Source organism: Pagrus major, chromosome 16 (assembly GCF_040436345.1).
Source record: "Pagrus major chromosome 16, Pma_NU_1.0".
In the NCBI taxonomy this organism is placed as follows: Eukaryota; Metazoa; Chordata; class Actinopteri; order Spariformes; family Sparidae; genus Pagrus; species Pagrus major.
The window spans coordinates 4,537,399-4,552,354 of record NC_133230.1 but is presented as its reverse complement, the minus strand read 5'-3'; the positions used below and the strand labels follow the sequence as shown (position 1 = coordinate 4,552,354).

Here is a 14,956-nt window from a genome sequence, read left to right as displayed (position 1 = left end):
CAACTGCTTTCCATGAAATATGCAGGATGTATGTAACACACACACACACACACACACACACAGAGAGAGAGACGTACACTCACACACATACAGACATACACTCACACGTACACACACAGCACGTGGCCCCTCAGTCTTATTAGCAGTCAAACAAAGGGGCTGATATCTGAACAGGAAGTCAGTCTTTTCTGTGAGTTCATCAGCAAGACGGAGACACAAAAATCATTTACATAAGAAAAGCAGCAGGTATAATAGAGAGAGGATGAATCGGTGACAGTGAGACATTAAACTGCAGCCCTGACGAGCAAACATGACACTAAATATGTCAAATAAATCTCATTCGCTCACATGTTTTAATTACTTTCAGACAAAAAGGCAAAAGTCTGAAGTTTCTCCTGATTATAACTTAAGACCACTGGAGGTTTTTAGTTAAAAGTTATGAATACTTGGTGCACTCAAAACTCAACATAGCAAAAATACCTATCTATACATACGTCTCTCTCTCTGTAATGTCTGAGTTTAAAATCTAAGGAGCTCCTGATCGTAAAAGTGTAAATGCAGCTGATGACAGAGGTCTTAAACAAAGTGTTTGGGCCCTGAGCACGCAGGCTGCATAGATTAACATCAGCTAATTAGAGGCTCTAAACAGTCGAGTGTATTCACACACAAATTCTCACAGTTTTTCAGTTTGGAGCAGGAATCAGCAAACAGACACTTAAACAATCTGCTCAACACAAATGAACCGAACCCTCCGTCTCACATGTGTAAATCTGCAGCAGAGCGAGCAGGGCGGAGGGCCTTCTACACATGTACATTTGAAGAGAGACGAGATGTTCACCTCTTTGAAAAGGTGACGCCTTTTCACGGACTACTCCACCGCTGAAGTCATCTGTAGAGTTGAAAGTGTAAAGTATATTGTTTGTCTTAAACCTTCCTGTAAACGTTGCTTTTATAATGTTTGGCTGTGACCCCGTTGATGATGTGTTTTTTGTTAGTAAGACACAGAGAGTAGATCTTTATATAAGTAATAATCTCTTTAGTCTTTTTAGGGCTGGGTGTCCACAGTTCTTCATGCTAATAGCAACATTTTATTTGATTTTCAGCACAGATACCAAAAAACAGATCCATTTCTGGAACTTTACTTTGAGAAATATTGATTTAATTTAATAAAAGAAGACACTTTTACATATATTATATTTTTTAAAATAAATTATTATATATAATGTTTATATATATTTAAGACACGGCAGCCTGTTGCTCCCACATCAGAACATGAAAAAAAGATCAGTATCATGTTATAAAGTGAAACGTTTATTGTTCAAACAAGATTTTTTTATGTTATTAAATCATACAAACTTATCATATTGTAACAAGAAACATTTGTTGTTATGTTGTTGTTATAAATACTATTTATCTTGTTATAACAGGACATGTTTCATGTTGTAACGTGATAACTTATTGTTGTTACAGGAAACATTTCATGTAATAACAACACAAGACAACATGAAATGTTTCGTGATGAATAACATGATGATATAACAGGAAAAAGGTAAAGAAATTTCAAATGTTTAATTCTAAATAACTTAAGTTTGTGTGTGGAAATAGAATTATCTCTTAAATCTTGTAATAACATGAAAATACAAGCCACCACACAAGAACTTAAATAAAATAACTTTACATTGGCAACATTATTATTTAATTCAGACACTGTTTTAAGAATAACTATAAAAAAAAAAGTCTTTTAATGTCTTTTGCTTCTTGACAATTTTCAGTACTTGGTGCGATGGACACCAAGTATTGGTTGGCAGTAAAATAAACTAGATACCCAGCTGTAGTTACTTTTAGATGCTTCTAAATCGCCTTATCATATGAAAGCATACTCAAAGCCTTGTCGGGATGTGTCACTGCACTCTGTTAACCTCCTCCTTCCTTTTCTTTAACCCCCACATACATCCACCACGGCCTCCCGTCTTCGTCCCCTCCTTCGTCTTTTGTCTGCCTTTCCCTCCAGAATTCCTGACCGAGCCTCGAGCTTCTCCCCCTGCGTTGTCGTCCATCTGTCGGGCTGCCGGGCCTCCTCCACGAGCAGATGTGTACTCCTTCTTCCTCGACCTGAGCCTGGAGGTGTTGTGGGGGGTGGTGGTTGACCAGCGGACGGGGTGACCTATACCAAGGGAGAGAGTCTGCATTGACACTAGTGGAGACAATAAGAGGGAACAATGGTATGGATGAACACCGGGGAGGCAGCGTGGGGGGAAGCAGTGGCTGACTGACCGTCTCCATGCAAACATACCCCTCAGTCCTCTGTGGAGATATGTAGGGAGAAAAGCCTGAGTGGTTACATATTAAACATGTGGAGGATCACGGTGCAGCAGCCAGAACATCCATGAAAGATGATCCTTTGTGGTCATTTTGTGTTTTCACATGGAGAATGATTCTGTACAAAACAAACACTGCTCCCATTTTTTAAAAAAAAATCAATATTTCCCACTGCTGCCCATTTAAAATGTGCTTAGATAAAGGTTAATTCTCATTTTCTTGCACACTTATCTAATGTAAATTTCTTCCGTTTCAGTCTTGTCTAAATCTTGACCCACATCCGCCACAACAACAGGAATGAAACTCAGATCTTTGAACAAAAACCAGGACACACACCAGGCTTTATTAAAGATAGGCTTACAGATAATGCTATATCAGGTGCAGTCAGCTGTGCAGCGGTGGCAGAGGAGGTCCCCTCTTTGGTTTACAGCACTGACATGAAACACAATGCTCTGACAACGTATCTGCATCGGCTCAGTTTGCAAAAGCTTATCTTGAAAATCCTCTTATCTGAAAAGTCTGCTGGCGGGAAACCAAAAGATATCCTAGAGGTAACTCTTTCCTGCCAATAGGAGAGGAAAAACACTGGGACAGTAGCCTATTTTAGGGTAGTTTTAGTTATAGTTACAGGAATAGTTTGGCATTTAAAAAGCACTCCTTGCTGAGAGTTACAGTAGATGAGAAGATTGATACCCAGCTTGTGTGTGTAGCTAAGCTAAGCTAAACGTGAAGCCACAGCCAGGAAAAACAGGAAAATAGGTGTTTTTTGTCAAAGTGACAGTCTGCTTTTAATCTGCATCACAAAGATTAGACCAGAATGAATGCAAACTGTGATCGATTACAAAACACACCAACACGCGTTAATGAAAACCAATCACTGCCTTGAACAAAAAAACACATGAAAAACCTAAAACTGCAAGACAAACATTCAAATATCTGTCAGCTGGAACTTACAAACACACTGGTGTGGTCCTTTAAGAGTTTAACCAACCAGCCCCAGAGCTTTCCAACAACATGACCACAGTTAGCCAGTACAATCATATGACAGTTTAAACTTTAAAACATGCTGCTATAATAAAATCCTCTGCATATAAAGTGTATCACTGCAGTGTATTGTTGTCCGGTCAGATCTTATCTGTTATTATCTCACAATGTGACTCACTTAAACGAACAGTCGGCAGGTTGTTAAGTATTCAGCATCTCACACAAAAGTTGGAGTGATTGCACTGTTATTGTTGCTTGTTTGAACCTGGTATTTTTACTTTTTTCTTATTTATTATCGTGTATTCTTGCATCCTGTCTTTGTTAAGCACTTGCATCGTTGCATGAAACGGGTTATAGAAAAGTAAAAAAGTAAAAGTAACTGTACCTCTCAGTTACACTACTTCCACTGAAAGGTAATGTAGTGTATAATTCTTCACAGACAACCTAAAATCTTGTGCAGGGTGCTGATGTGAGAATGATTCAGTGAGCGTCTGATTGGACACTCACTCGCACATTTGCATTCGTCTTATCTGTAAATGTTTTGTCGCTGCAGCATTAACATTGACACTAGTTCAAACAGGCCATTAAAGCAGACTCATTGGCAGCCACGTTACAGAAGAGAGAGTTTACCACCGCAAACTCATGACACCACGCTCCGGCTCATTAACATTACAGGCTGCTCACGAGAAAAATGTGTCAGAGCGTCTTTCTGCAGCAGTTTGTGATGATGTCTTCTCTCTGCAGCGTGATCACAGCTGTTCAGACCTTCTTATACCACAAGAGAAGTTGCTGTGATCATTATAAGTAGCTGACTGACTCCAAATCTGTCAATTTCACTATTAAGGTATCAAGACTTCATCAGATCAGATATCCCTGACAACAAGTTGTCACATTTGCCACAAGCTAATCTTTATTTTCCCACTGAGGTGCCAAACGAGCTCTGTTGTTCACAAAATAAAAGCACAAGCAAACCCGTCTGCTGTTTCACAACCATCAAAGTTTGGCCCATAAAAGTAAAGCATTAGGCTAATTAGAGCACTCTGACCCTTGTGGTTTCATCGGGTAATTAAATGAATGAGTAACAAACTATACAGCACCTTTAAACCCCTGATAAAAGTTTAATGATAAAGAAGACCAGCAATAATATCCAAGAACTGTGATATAATCAAAACCAACTAAGAGGTTTCAAGTTAGAAACTGGTGGTAGAATGAATTTAGTTTGGTTTAAATTGTCTTAAGTTCACGTCTTTTGTATCATTTTTTTGTTTTCCACTTGTGACATTGTTAAAAATGTGCTTATTTGCTTTCTTTTGAAGAGTTCACATGAGATGATTGAGACCACTGTCACGTTTGTATGCCAGGCTTGGCTAAATATGAAGCGACAACTAGCTGATTATAGCTAAACATGGAAGCAAGGGGAAAAAGCTTGCTGGTAATAAGGTTAAAAACAAAACTTTCAATGTTTTGGCAACAAAGCAGCAGCTCCATTTGGAAATGCTGTTGACGTTTTTCTTTATTAATTAACATGTTATTCTTGTTTGTTGATCTGTAGGCTAAACAAATAGAAATGTGAAACTGGCAGGTTGTGGTTTCACAGGGCAGTCAGCTGGGCTACATGCTGTCTCAGCCTATTTCTTGTTAGCACCAGCAACCTCCTGCAAAACACCAACTCACTGGTTTCACATTCTGTCAGATATAATGTGTTGCCTGGTAACATTATTTTATTTATTTTGTTTTACCTTTTGCGATACTTTAAGACATTTACAAAGAATTTAGTTTAGTGATTATCACCTTTGCCAATAAAATGATATAAAATGAGTCCACAGTGACGTCTTCAAATGTTGTTATGTCACAAAAAAAAGTCCTATATCAAAAAATATTCAGTTTATTATTACATAACACAGAGATGAGCAGAAGATTCTCTTATTGGAGAAACAAAATCATTGCTGATTCATTTTCTGCCGATCCTGTTGCAGATTATTTCACACGTCATAGATGTCTTAGACTGAGGCCATAAATGCTAAACGATCCGTCCGAGATATCGTTGCAGAGGTGACAGAAATGTCCAACAAGCTCAGGAATACAAAACACAGTGATGAGACAGTGGATGTAGAGATAAAGAGATAAAATAACTGGGTGAATTTGATCCCTCTAAAACTAAATAATCTTTGATATTCGTCTTATATTTAATGGTGGCATTATTAGCTTTGGTAAGTTAATAGTTTGTGAATCTCGTCTCCTTGTTCTGTGTGTGTTGGAGTGAGCTTGTGTAAAGAGGAAATTGGTGGGCAGTGGGGAGTCGGTGCAGGTTTGGTGGGAACAGAAGGTGTTGGGAGGCTTGAGGAGGTTTTTATTCGAGGTGAGTCGAATCTCCCTCTCCCCTCCTTTTGTCTCTTCTTTTCAGATGGGGGGTGTGGAGCCCGGGGTCTCAGGCCTGAGCTCGTACCTCTCCAGGGAAGTTCATTAAACTTCATTTACATTCGTGATGCCAATCACACAGCAGATACTTTAGCCCGAATGAAGACTGTTCCGGTGAACAGTGGCCAAAGGTCAGTCCACCCCCCTGCTTACAGCCACAGGTTTGCTAAAAACGATTCTGAAAGAGCTTCTCGTTGGAATACTAAAGCACTGTTGTTGTGCTAAAATGGGTGCTGCCTGCCTGACAAGATATCAGACTCCGAATTACACATAACTGCACAGTCAGCATTGTAAATACAGGGAGGACTGTGCACGAGAGACTTGAGGAAAATGTTGCAGAACCACAAACACAAACCTTACATAGTCAGTGTTTTTAGTGGTAACATCAGTCTGGTTTTGTCAGTTGGACCGCCTCAGGAGTCTGGTTGGACTAGTTACAGGTAGGTTTGTTTCTGTCGGTCAGCAATGTTGTATTTGACTTCACATACATGAGGTTCAGTCCCTGTTTGCAGTAAGTAGTGTTTTAAAACTCTCAAAATGGAGTCCTGAGGAAGAAGCCTGCATGTCACGCTCACAGCAAGACGTGAGGACCTAATCCAGAAGACATTAGAAGACCAGCAGGCACCAGAACTCATCTAACCTTACTTATTTTTCATTTTACTCTACACTGAAACTAAAGAATTTAAAATCCAGATTGTTTCTTCGTATTAAACCATATGTTCCAATGCTTTACATGCATGGATGCTAGTAGAAGCAGTGTAGATGTTTTTGTGTCCTTCTTTATCATATTTGTGATATTTTAGCTCTTTTTTTTACTGGTTTCTGGGACTGAAAGGATAATTTCACCCAAAAATGAAAGTGTAGTCATAATCTACCATGTGGATGAAAAATCTGGTGAGTCCACAAAACATTTCTGGGGTTTCACAGTGTTGCAGCATTCTCCTAAAATACTGACGTAGATGGGCACTTGGAGACTTATAATGCAGAATGAGCTGTATGGAGCCATTTAGTTTTTTTCCTTCTATTTTTGGTTGTTTTTTTATGTTTTAGAACAAGTCTCCATCTATATATCTTCAGTTGTTTAGGAGAATGCTGTTTTGCTGTGAAGCAGCAGAAATGTCTTGTGGACTTCATCCACCTTTCCACTGACATGGAGGTGAGTAGATAAGACTGAATTTTCATTTTTGGATAACTTAAGTTGCAGTTCTTGTCACATCAGAGACAGGAAGTGATGCATGTAGGGAAATATAACTCAAACCACTTTAAATCCTTCTTACTCCCACACTAACTCACACATGCAACCACCAATGGAAACCACACACATACACAACTATGCATTTTCAGAAAGCAGTTCATGAAGCTGGTCAGTTAAAACACTCATGAATTTAACATGATTTTAGAGAGAAGAGGAATGTGTTCGCCGGTGGCACTGAGGGAAAGAAACAGCAGAAAGGAAGTTTTCAGTATGACATCTCAGTGAAAAAGTCATTTCTTTAGTCTGAGTCACTTTGTGTGGGAGGCGTATGAGCTGCTTTTACCAGTAGGCATTCATAAAGTCAGGTCTCCATGTGCTTAGGGACTATGTGAAAGGATCCATCTGAAGCAATAATCTTTCATTTCCCTTGCATGTGTGATTTAGTTGAGATAATTTAATGAGTTTTATTTTGTTAAATCATATACAGGCTTGTGAGTATATATAGTTTACTTTCTAACTATCCTATTACAAGAATTATTCAATAATCTTTGATTTTATCTTGGACGTGTGAATCAGGTTATTTATGGGCAAGGCAGCCCTTTTGTAATTTCAGAGAGATTTTGCAAAGCTTTGTCCTGTTTTGCTCATTTTCTTCCAAATCTCTTCTCTGCAGCCAAATTAATTTTACTCCACCAATATACAATAAGATTGTCCTAAAAGCAGGTGTTTTTATCAGTAAAGAATAAACTATTTTTGTCGCGTTTATATATATATAAGTTAGAGCCCACGAGAACAAAAGACATCTGAGAAGAAAGATGAAAATTTTAAAGGATTGTGTCACATCCTAATTTTTCCCCCGCCCCATCCGGTGAGGGGGACAACAGCGGAGAGACGTACCGCGCTCTGATTGGTCGAGAGGATGTAACAACAGCGCTGATTGGCTCAAAGATTGCCGCTCCTGAGCATCTATTTTGAACATAAATACAGGCAGCTCCAGCCTCTCTTTCTCAGAAACCAGGGGCTGTCAGAGAGGGAGTACGCTGTGCTACAGCTCTCTGACAGAAACAACAACTATGTGGCTTTAGTACTTGAGCAAGACTGAATCAAATTCACTCCACACGGAACCGCCGAATCACTTCCCGCCTTTGCTTCGGACCGTATGTTTGGAAATGTTTTCTTAAATGTTGCTAGCTGGCTGGTTAGCTTCCGGGTTAGCTTTTAAGTTTGGACCGTCTTGCTAATTCTCACGTTCCGACCCGAAATTCAAACTGATTCAACCACAAGGCAATTACTGCTGCAGGATTTGTACAAAATTGGACAGCTGAAGATGGAGCCTGTTCATTTTTTCGGCAGCACCAGTCCTGTAAACAACGTTTTGAAAACTAGGCCCGATGGGATCCCCGGGCTTTCCTCGCTCACTCACCCCGAGCTGAGCACAAAGAACACGCACTGCAAGAACCTGTTCTCCCCTGGACCCGCGACTGTGTTGTCTCCTGTCACCAATTTGGCTCTGGACCTGAACAATTGGGCTGGACTCGGAAGGTACTTTCATTCAGTTTTAATGTTATTACCTGTACTTGTGTAACCTTGAACTGCAGCTACTCTTTTATGCAAGCCATGGACAACTTAAGCTAATTTCCCGCAACCCTCCACTAGCATACAAAGCCTAGTTTAGTGTTTACATCTCTCATTTCCCTGTTCATCTTTTTCCCCCCATGCAGCCAATGTGATACCCCGAAAAGGAGAAAGCAGGCACCCCTTGAGAAGATTCCCTCCTTTGCTTCTGACGTCTCATCTGATGCTGGTGAGCCCCCCTAAAAACCTTTTGTCTCTGCTAATTGATGCTATTAGACTTGGTGCCTGAGGGCCTAATGTACATGTGTTGAATCTGATTTAATAGTCATGCCTCTTAACCTCAGATGTGGTCTTGTGATAAGGAGTATTGTCAATGATTGCCTTTTTATTACTCCAACTAGAGCTGCAGTCATTAGTTGATAAATCATTTAAGCATTTTTCAAAACAATAATGCCCAAAGATGGCTGATTCCAGGTTCTTGAGTGTGAGGATATGCTGCTTTTCAGTGTCATTTATTAAAGTAAATGAAGAGTCTTTAGGTTTTAGGTTGTTGGCTGGACAAAAGATGCTGCAGGTTTATCGATAACGAAATGAATGAATCGATAACTTTATCAACAGAAGGTTAATTTGCAGATATTTATTTGTCAATCCAAAATGCCAAACTGTTTGAATCCATTGGTATTCTAGTTTGCTGCATCACCTGATGCTTTTATTGATCTGAGTCACAAATCTCTTCCCTCAGGCCTCGGCATGGATCCCCCCAGCCCCATGGATTCTGTTGAAATGGAGGACACGTAAGTTGCACTGTCCTCATCATGTCTGTCCTAATCAATCAGCCTGTGAGCTGTGTCCCTGTGCATCCCCCCCTAACAACCACCACCAACACCACCTCCATCCCCCCACTGCCTCCACCCTGCGCTTGGGCTCAGCTGAGCCAAGCACTATTTCTCATCTGTTGGATTATAGTTTCTTCCGTTGGCTTTAAGACGATGGCTTCACTCATTTTGCTAAGAAGATTAGCTGATATGGCATCTGAGCTTAACTTTCTTTAAGTTATCGAGTGAAAAAGATGAGGAATGCTATAGAACGACTATTTTAACTCGCAATTTTCTCAGTGCAGCACATCAAGACTAGGTTGTATCAACTCCTATCAGCACAAGAACTGGTTATCTTGACCAGTTTGTCAGCATACCCATACCTCGCTAATCTTGGGTGGCCCTTTTTCTTACTTCTCAGTTGGGCGAGTCTCTACAGACATCTGCCGCCGTCAGATGTGCGAGTTCCTTTACAGCAGCATTTGGTCCTCAAGACCTCATTCACCTCCTTTACAGCTGCTCGGTTGCTAGGAGTCCTCAGGCCGGGGGAGGACTTGGGTTTAATGATAGTCCACCCCCTCTGGGTTTTGGCACACTCTTCCTTTGCACTGTTATTTCAATAGGAAAAGAGGGGCTGGAGTTTTTTCTGCGTCAGGGCTATTGAAATGAGGGCACCCCCACAGAACCGCCCCCCCCTTCTCCTGGTCTGCATTGAATGGGACACGCTCTCTCCTCAACAAACAAAGGGCCCTTGCAGAAAAGGGGTTGGCGGCGTTGGCTCCAGCAGGCATATGGTAGATTAGCTGATCTCTGCATCGCCCTTCTCCTGCCCTCCCTCCCCCCAAACACTGAGCTCTCTACTCATTTAGCATACAGGTGGGCATCACTCCAGTGCAAAGACCACCTCTTGCCTCTATGCATTCACCCAACTTCCTCTAGTCCAACCGTTCCTCTCGCTTTCTTTATATAGCTGCAGGTCCTTTGTCTTTGTAGTTTATGAGCACAAGGTGTTTTCTGACTGCCAATGAAGGCCCCTCCAGTCTCTTTCTCTGCTGGTTTTATTCTAAAGGCACGTTACTCTTCATCGAAAGATGCAAAATTTTGTTATGTTTTAAGTTTAAGAATGTCCTTGAATTTGAACATAATGCTAAACATAATATGGTGTTTCACCTGTGCAATCGTTCATGTAAACCAAAGTCTTTTAATATTTGAAATTAAACATTCCCATCGTCATATTTGTTGTCTCTCTGGATCAAAAAATACAAACTTTTGAAAGGCATATAAATGATTTGTCATGTCTTCTCTTTCAGATTTGAAAAGGCCATTCAACAGTCAAGCAGAGTTGTCAACCAGTAAGTTGCTCTTTAGTCGATAACCTCAAATCATTAACTGGTGTTCGGTTGTGATTGCCTCTCCTTATTTGGAGAATATTGCCCTCCAGGGAGTCTTTCACTTCTCAAATTAAAACCGCCTGTCTGCCTGTTGATTTTAATTGTACTGACTGTAATTCCTTTTTCCCCCCTTTTCTCAATTATAGAAAGATGCCAATTCGAAGAATCCACTCATTGCCGGTAAGCAGATTTGTCATGGTTTTTGTTTACAGTCCTGCATGTCTTGTTTTAATTAGTCAGTTTTTTTTTTTTGGCTGATGTTCAGGGCTGACAGCTGCCGTGAGAATTGTCTTAATTAGGCTGTAAAACATAAACCATAATGGTCCCCTCTGAAAATATTCCTCTAGACGACTTTAAAATCAAGATCATAAAACACACGAGGGACAACAGCAAAGTTGTGTTTTTAAAATAATCCCAACTGACTTTTAAGCTTCACAATAACCAATTTTGTAGCTGTGTTGAGATTTTTTCCTGAGGGCAGTTTTTCGTAATTGAGTTGAAATCGTTCTCCAGCGTAAACCCACCACAGGACAGTTTGTTAGCTTGTTTACTGTCGTTGAGTCTCTGCTGACTGGCTCTCTCTCTCCCCGTCCTCCCCCACAGCTCCAGCTCCAGAGTTTCAGTCCATGTATGAAAGGACAGGAAATGGATTCACACCGCTACGGAATATTTGGACAACAACCCTCCGAAATCTCCTCACAACGCGACAACAAGGAGAACATGCCAGAGGTCAGTGACGCAGTTTGTTTCTTTGCTAGAACACAACACTAAGACACTACAGATTAGTAGCCACTTTAAAGTTATTGGTTTGATTCCCTTGAGCAGTTTCTGTAACATCTAGACAATTCAAGGCCGTGAAAGGCGTCTTTAAAAGCGTTAAGAGCACCGATTCACTCTTCAATTGTTTCTTTTTTCAGGAGGGTTTTGAATTCAAGAAACCAACCAAGCCTGTGTCCCGGTGCCGCATGCGCTCCTTCAATGGTGGTCAGTCAAAGGACGCGTTTGCCCGCCGTCCCAGTTCCGCACCAGCCCTCATGGTATGTAGACGTGAAGAATCAGTTTTCATCTTGGTGCACAAAGTGTTGATCTGGTTCTTGAAAAAAAACCTAACACCTCTGATTTGTTTCTCCCGTCCAGTTTTCTTCACCCCCTCCAGTCCAGCAGCTTGACTTCTGTGACTCCAGCCCCATGATCCTGAGACGCTCCTCCCTCACGTCGTCTCTCAACGATGATGAGGACGACGGCTTCCTCGAAGTTCTTGATGACAACATGGAGGTGAGGCCCCTCTCGCTTACATTCATGAATAGGACGTATTTCACACTCTTACAGGGTTCGCAGCAAGTCTAAATTCTTGTGCCTTGCTTTTTAATTAAAGATCCACACGATTTCACTTTTATTATCTGTCCTATATTTGTCTGACATCACTGCCTTGTCACCTACAGAACGACTCTGGGATGCCGATGGGAATGGCCAGCTTGCTCACTGCCCCACTGGTGTCTGACACCACAGGAGAAGACTCTGTAAGTCTCAGTTTAGTAGCTGAAATGTTTATCCCTGCTTGATATATTATAAATCAATAATGAATGGAATGTTGAGTTAAATTTTTACATTTTCGTCTTGTTCAGCCTGTGATTCGCTGCCGGCCACGGAGCCTGTTCCGCTCCCCATCCATGCCCAGTCCGGTGTCCCGTCCCTCTGTGAAGCGTCCCGACTGCCCCGGAGACGAAAACACGCCTGTCAGGGTGAAGAGGCGGCGCAGCCTGGCAGGAACGCACGTCACCACCCTGGAACAAAACCCTGAATCCCCAAGAATGGTGAGTCCTCAGTCTTTTTTTTTTTTTTTTTTTTTTTTTTTAGTTGGTTACATCTGGGGGCTGCTGTTCTAACCTTTTGGATTTTATTGTTGGTGTGATGATGATAACATTTGATCACCTTCTTGAGGGCGTAACATGATCAGTTTAGACAGAAGCACAAACCTGTAGCGAGGATAAATTGACAGCTCAAAAACCAGTTTCCACTGACCATCTGTCACCTCCTTAGTGGAAGTGGAGAAACGTCTTCTGAGGCTGTCTGGCTATTGTCACTGGCTTTATAGACCATCTCAAATTACCTAATTTTCTCCTCGACTGCCTCCTTTTTAAATTCTTTTTCTTTCTTTCAGGGCTGCTCTCTGTTGCAGAGGTCCAAGTCCTTCTGCCAAACACAGATTGAGAAGCTGCTAGACGGGGAAGACGGCTCTAATGAGCTAATAGGAGATTTCACCAAGGTAAGGAAGACTACTGTGTTTCTTACACTAATGGACTTAATTCTGTTTGATTACACTTCTAATCCAATTCCTTTTCTCTTTTAGCCTTTTGTACTCCCCACAGTAGATGGCAAACACCAAGACCTCAAGTACATTACCTCAGAGACGGTGAGTAGAGGCTCAACTGTTGGCTTCTCTTGGGTTGCATATATAGAAAGAGAACAAATATAAACTGTTTCTGCTTATTTACTAATAAATTGTCTTCTGTTTGCTCGTCAGATGGTGGCAGCTGTGTCCGATCACTTTAATCATCTAGTCGAGCGACTCATCATCATCGACTGCAGATACCCCTACGAGTTTAAAGGAGGACACATCAAGGTGAGCAAAATCTCAAATCATATTTGTTTAAAACCAGAAACTCCTGTTGGCTTCAGAAATGAGTAGAAACACAAGTCGCAACTACATCAGACTGAAGTATTGGTGTCTCAAAGCTGAATTTGTCACAAGTTGCATACACTTATCTGGTTCACTTCCTGTACTTCATAACTAAAGTGTTTGGGTTTGTCTTTGTTGTCACAGGGTGCTCTGAACCTGCCCCAGGAAGACCAGGTGGAGGATTACCTCCTCAAAATGCCCATCCTCCCATCCTGCCCGGACAAACGCGTCGTCATCATCTTCCACTGCGAGTTCTCGTCGGAGCGTGGTCCTCGAATGTGCCGCTTCGTCAGGGAGCGAGACCGCGCTATGAACGAGTATCCCAAACTCCACTACCCAGAACTCTACATCCTCAAGGGCGGATACAAAGACTTCTACCACGAGTTCAAGGTCAGTTGGGCTTTAGATGTCTCACTTCCAGTCAAAATTATTTTGATTTTGAGTACATTGCGTAACGGTTGACTGAAATCCTTGATGCCTCTTCAGTGCTTTAACCTCGTCTCATTCTCTTCTGCGCAGCCGCAATGTGAACCGGAGTCCTACGTGCCCATGCACCACGAGGACTTCAAGGAGGACCTGAGGAAGTTTCGCCTCAAGAGTCGCACCTGGGCTGGGGAGCGCAGCAAGAGAGACATGTACAGCCGACTGAAGAAGCTGTGAACGCCTCCTCGTCCTCTTCCACTGCCTCTAACACACTGCCTCCCCCTGAACAGACTGAGTAACTCCTCTCAGAGCCTGAGGCCTCGCACCACCAATGAGGAAATACCTTTTGGGATTCAGCCAACTGAAGGAGATCTCAACGTTCCATTTAACTATAGCAAAGTTAGTTATTTATGCAAATTTTAAAGAGGGAAAGACGTGAAATGATCGCGCAGTGAGCAGATTTCATTACGGTGATCTGAAGCGATGTGATCTTTTTTTAAAAACCACTTGGACCTACTGCCTGTTTTACCTTTTTTATTATGCTGGCATTCACAGCACAAATCACTGCCAGATTGCAATAATACGAGTAAACCACACTGCCAAGTCTCTGTCTCCTCTCTCTGGATATGTTTGTTTTATTTTCCATTTGTCATTTCCCTCCTTATTTAAGCACTTAATTTAAATACCTTGAAATGGTGAGGTGCTTTTTTTTGATACTGATTTTGTTCAACTTTTTTTTTTTTATTTGTTTTTATGAATTGTTTTTATCCCTGGTTTGTTCAAAGTGTGCCTTTCTGTAGGCGATTTCAAAATGCAAATTGGGTATTTTAAAGAAGTTTAAGATTAACGCAGAGCTTTTTGTTTTCTCCTTCCTGATCGGTTGCAGTAAACGGTAACTTTGTTTTCACAGAAGATGCCAAAGCAAACCAGCTACCTGTTAACTTTGCAGTGAGATTTTTTTTCTAATGCTGCAGGTCAGCAAGTGTGAGGATTTCCTTTTTGTTTTGCTTTTGATTCCTTTAATTTTGAGAGAGAAAATGTCTTCCCCTCTGCACAGCTAATGTCAGTTTCTAATAATTTGGGTGGTTTTGAATATTTTGGTACAGGCTCGCGGGGGAGCTGCTGAAATAAAGAGCTAATGTGTGTTCAAATGTGA

At 41.4% G+C, this 14,956-nt stretch overlaps 1 protein-coding gene across 1 annotated transcript; it reads left to right on the top strand.

The window, feature by feature from the left end:
• Positions 1-7,922: 7,922 nt before the first annotated feature.
• On the top strand, positions 7,923-14,956 carry cdc25b (cell division cycle 25B). The gene is made up of 15 exons (XM_073484478.1): positions 7,923-8,458; positions 8,638-8,720; positions 9,234-9,285; positions 10,617-10,658; positions 10,844-10,877; positions 11,301-11,426; positions 11,615-11,734; positions 11,835-11,972; positions 12,140-12,217; positions 12,323-12,511; positions 12,859-12,963; positions 13,048-13,110; positions 13,222-13,320; positions 13,522-13,767; positions 13,897-14,956. The coding sequence occupies exons 1-15, from the start codon at positions 8,244-8,246 to the stop codon at positions 14,035-14,037; spliced, it is 1,731 nt and encodes a 576-aa protein (XP_073340579.1). The 5' UTR covers positions 7,923-8,243; the 3' UTR covers positions 14,038-14,956.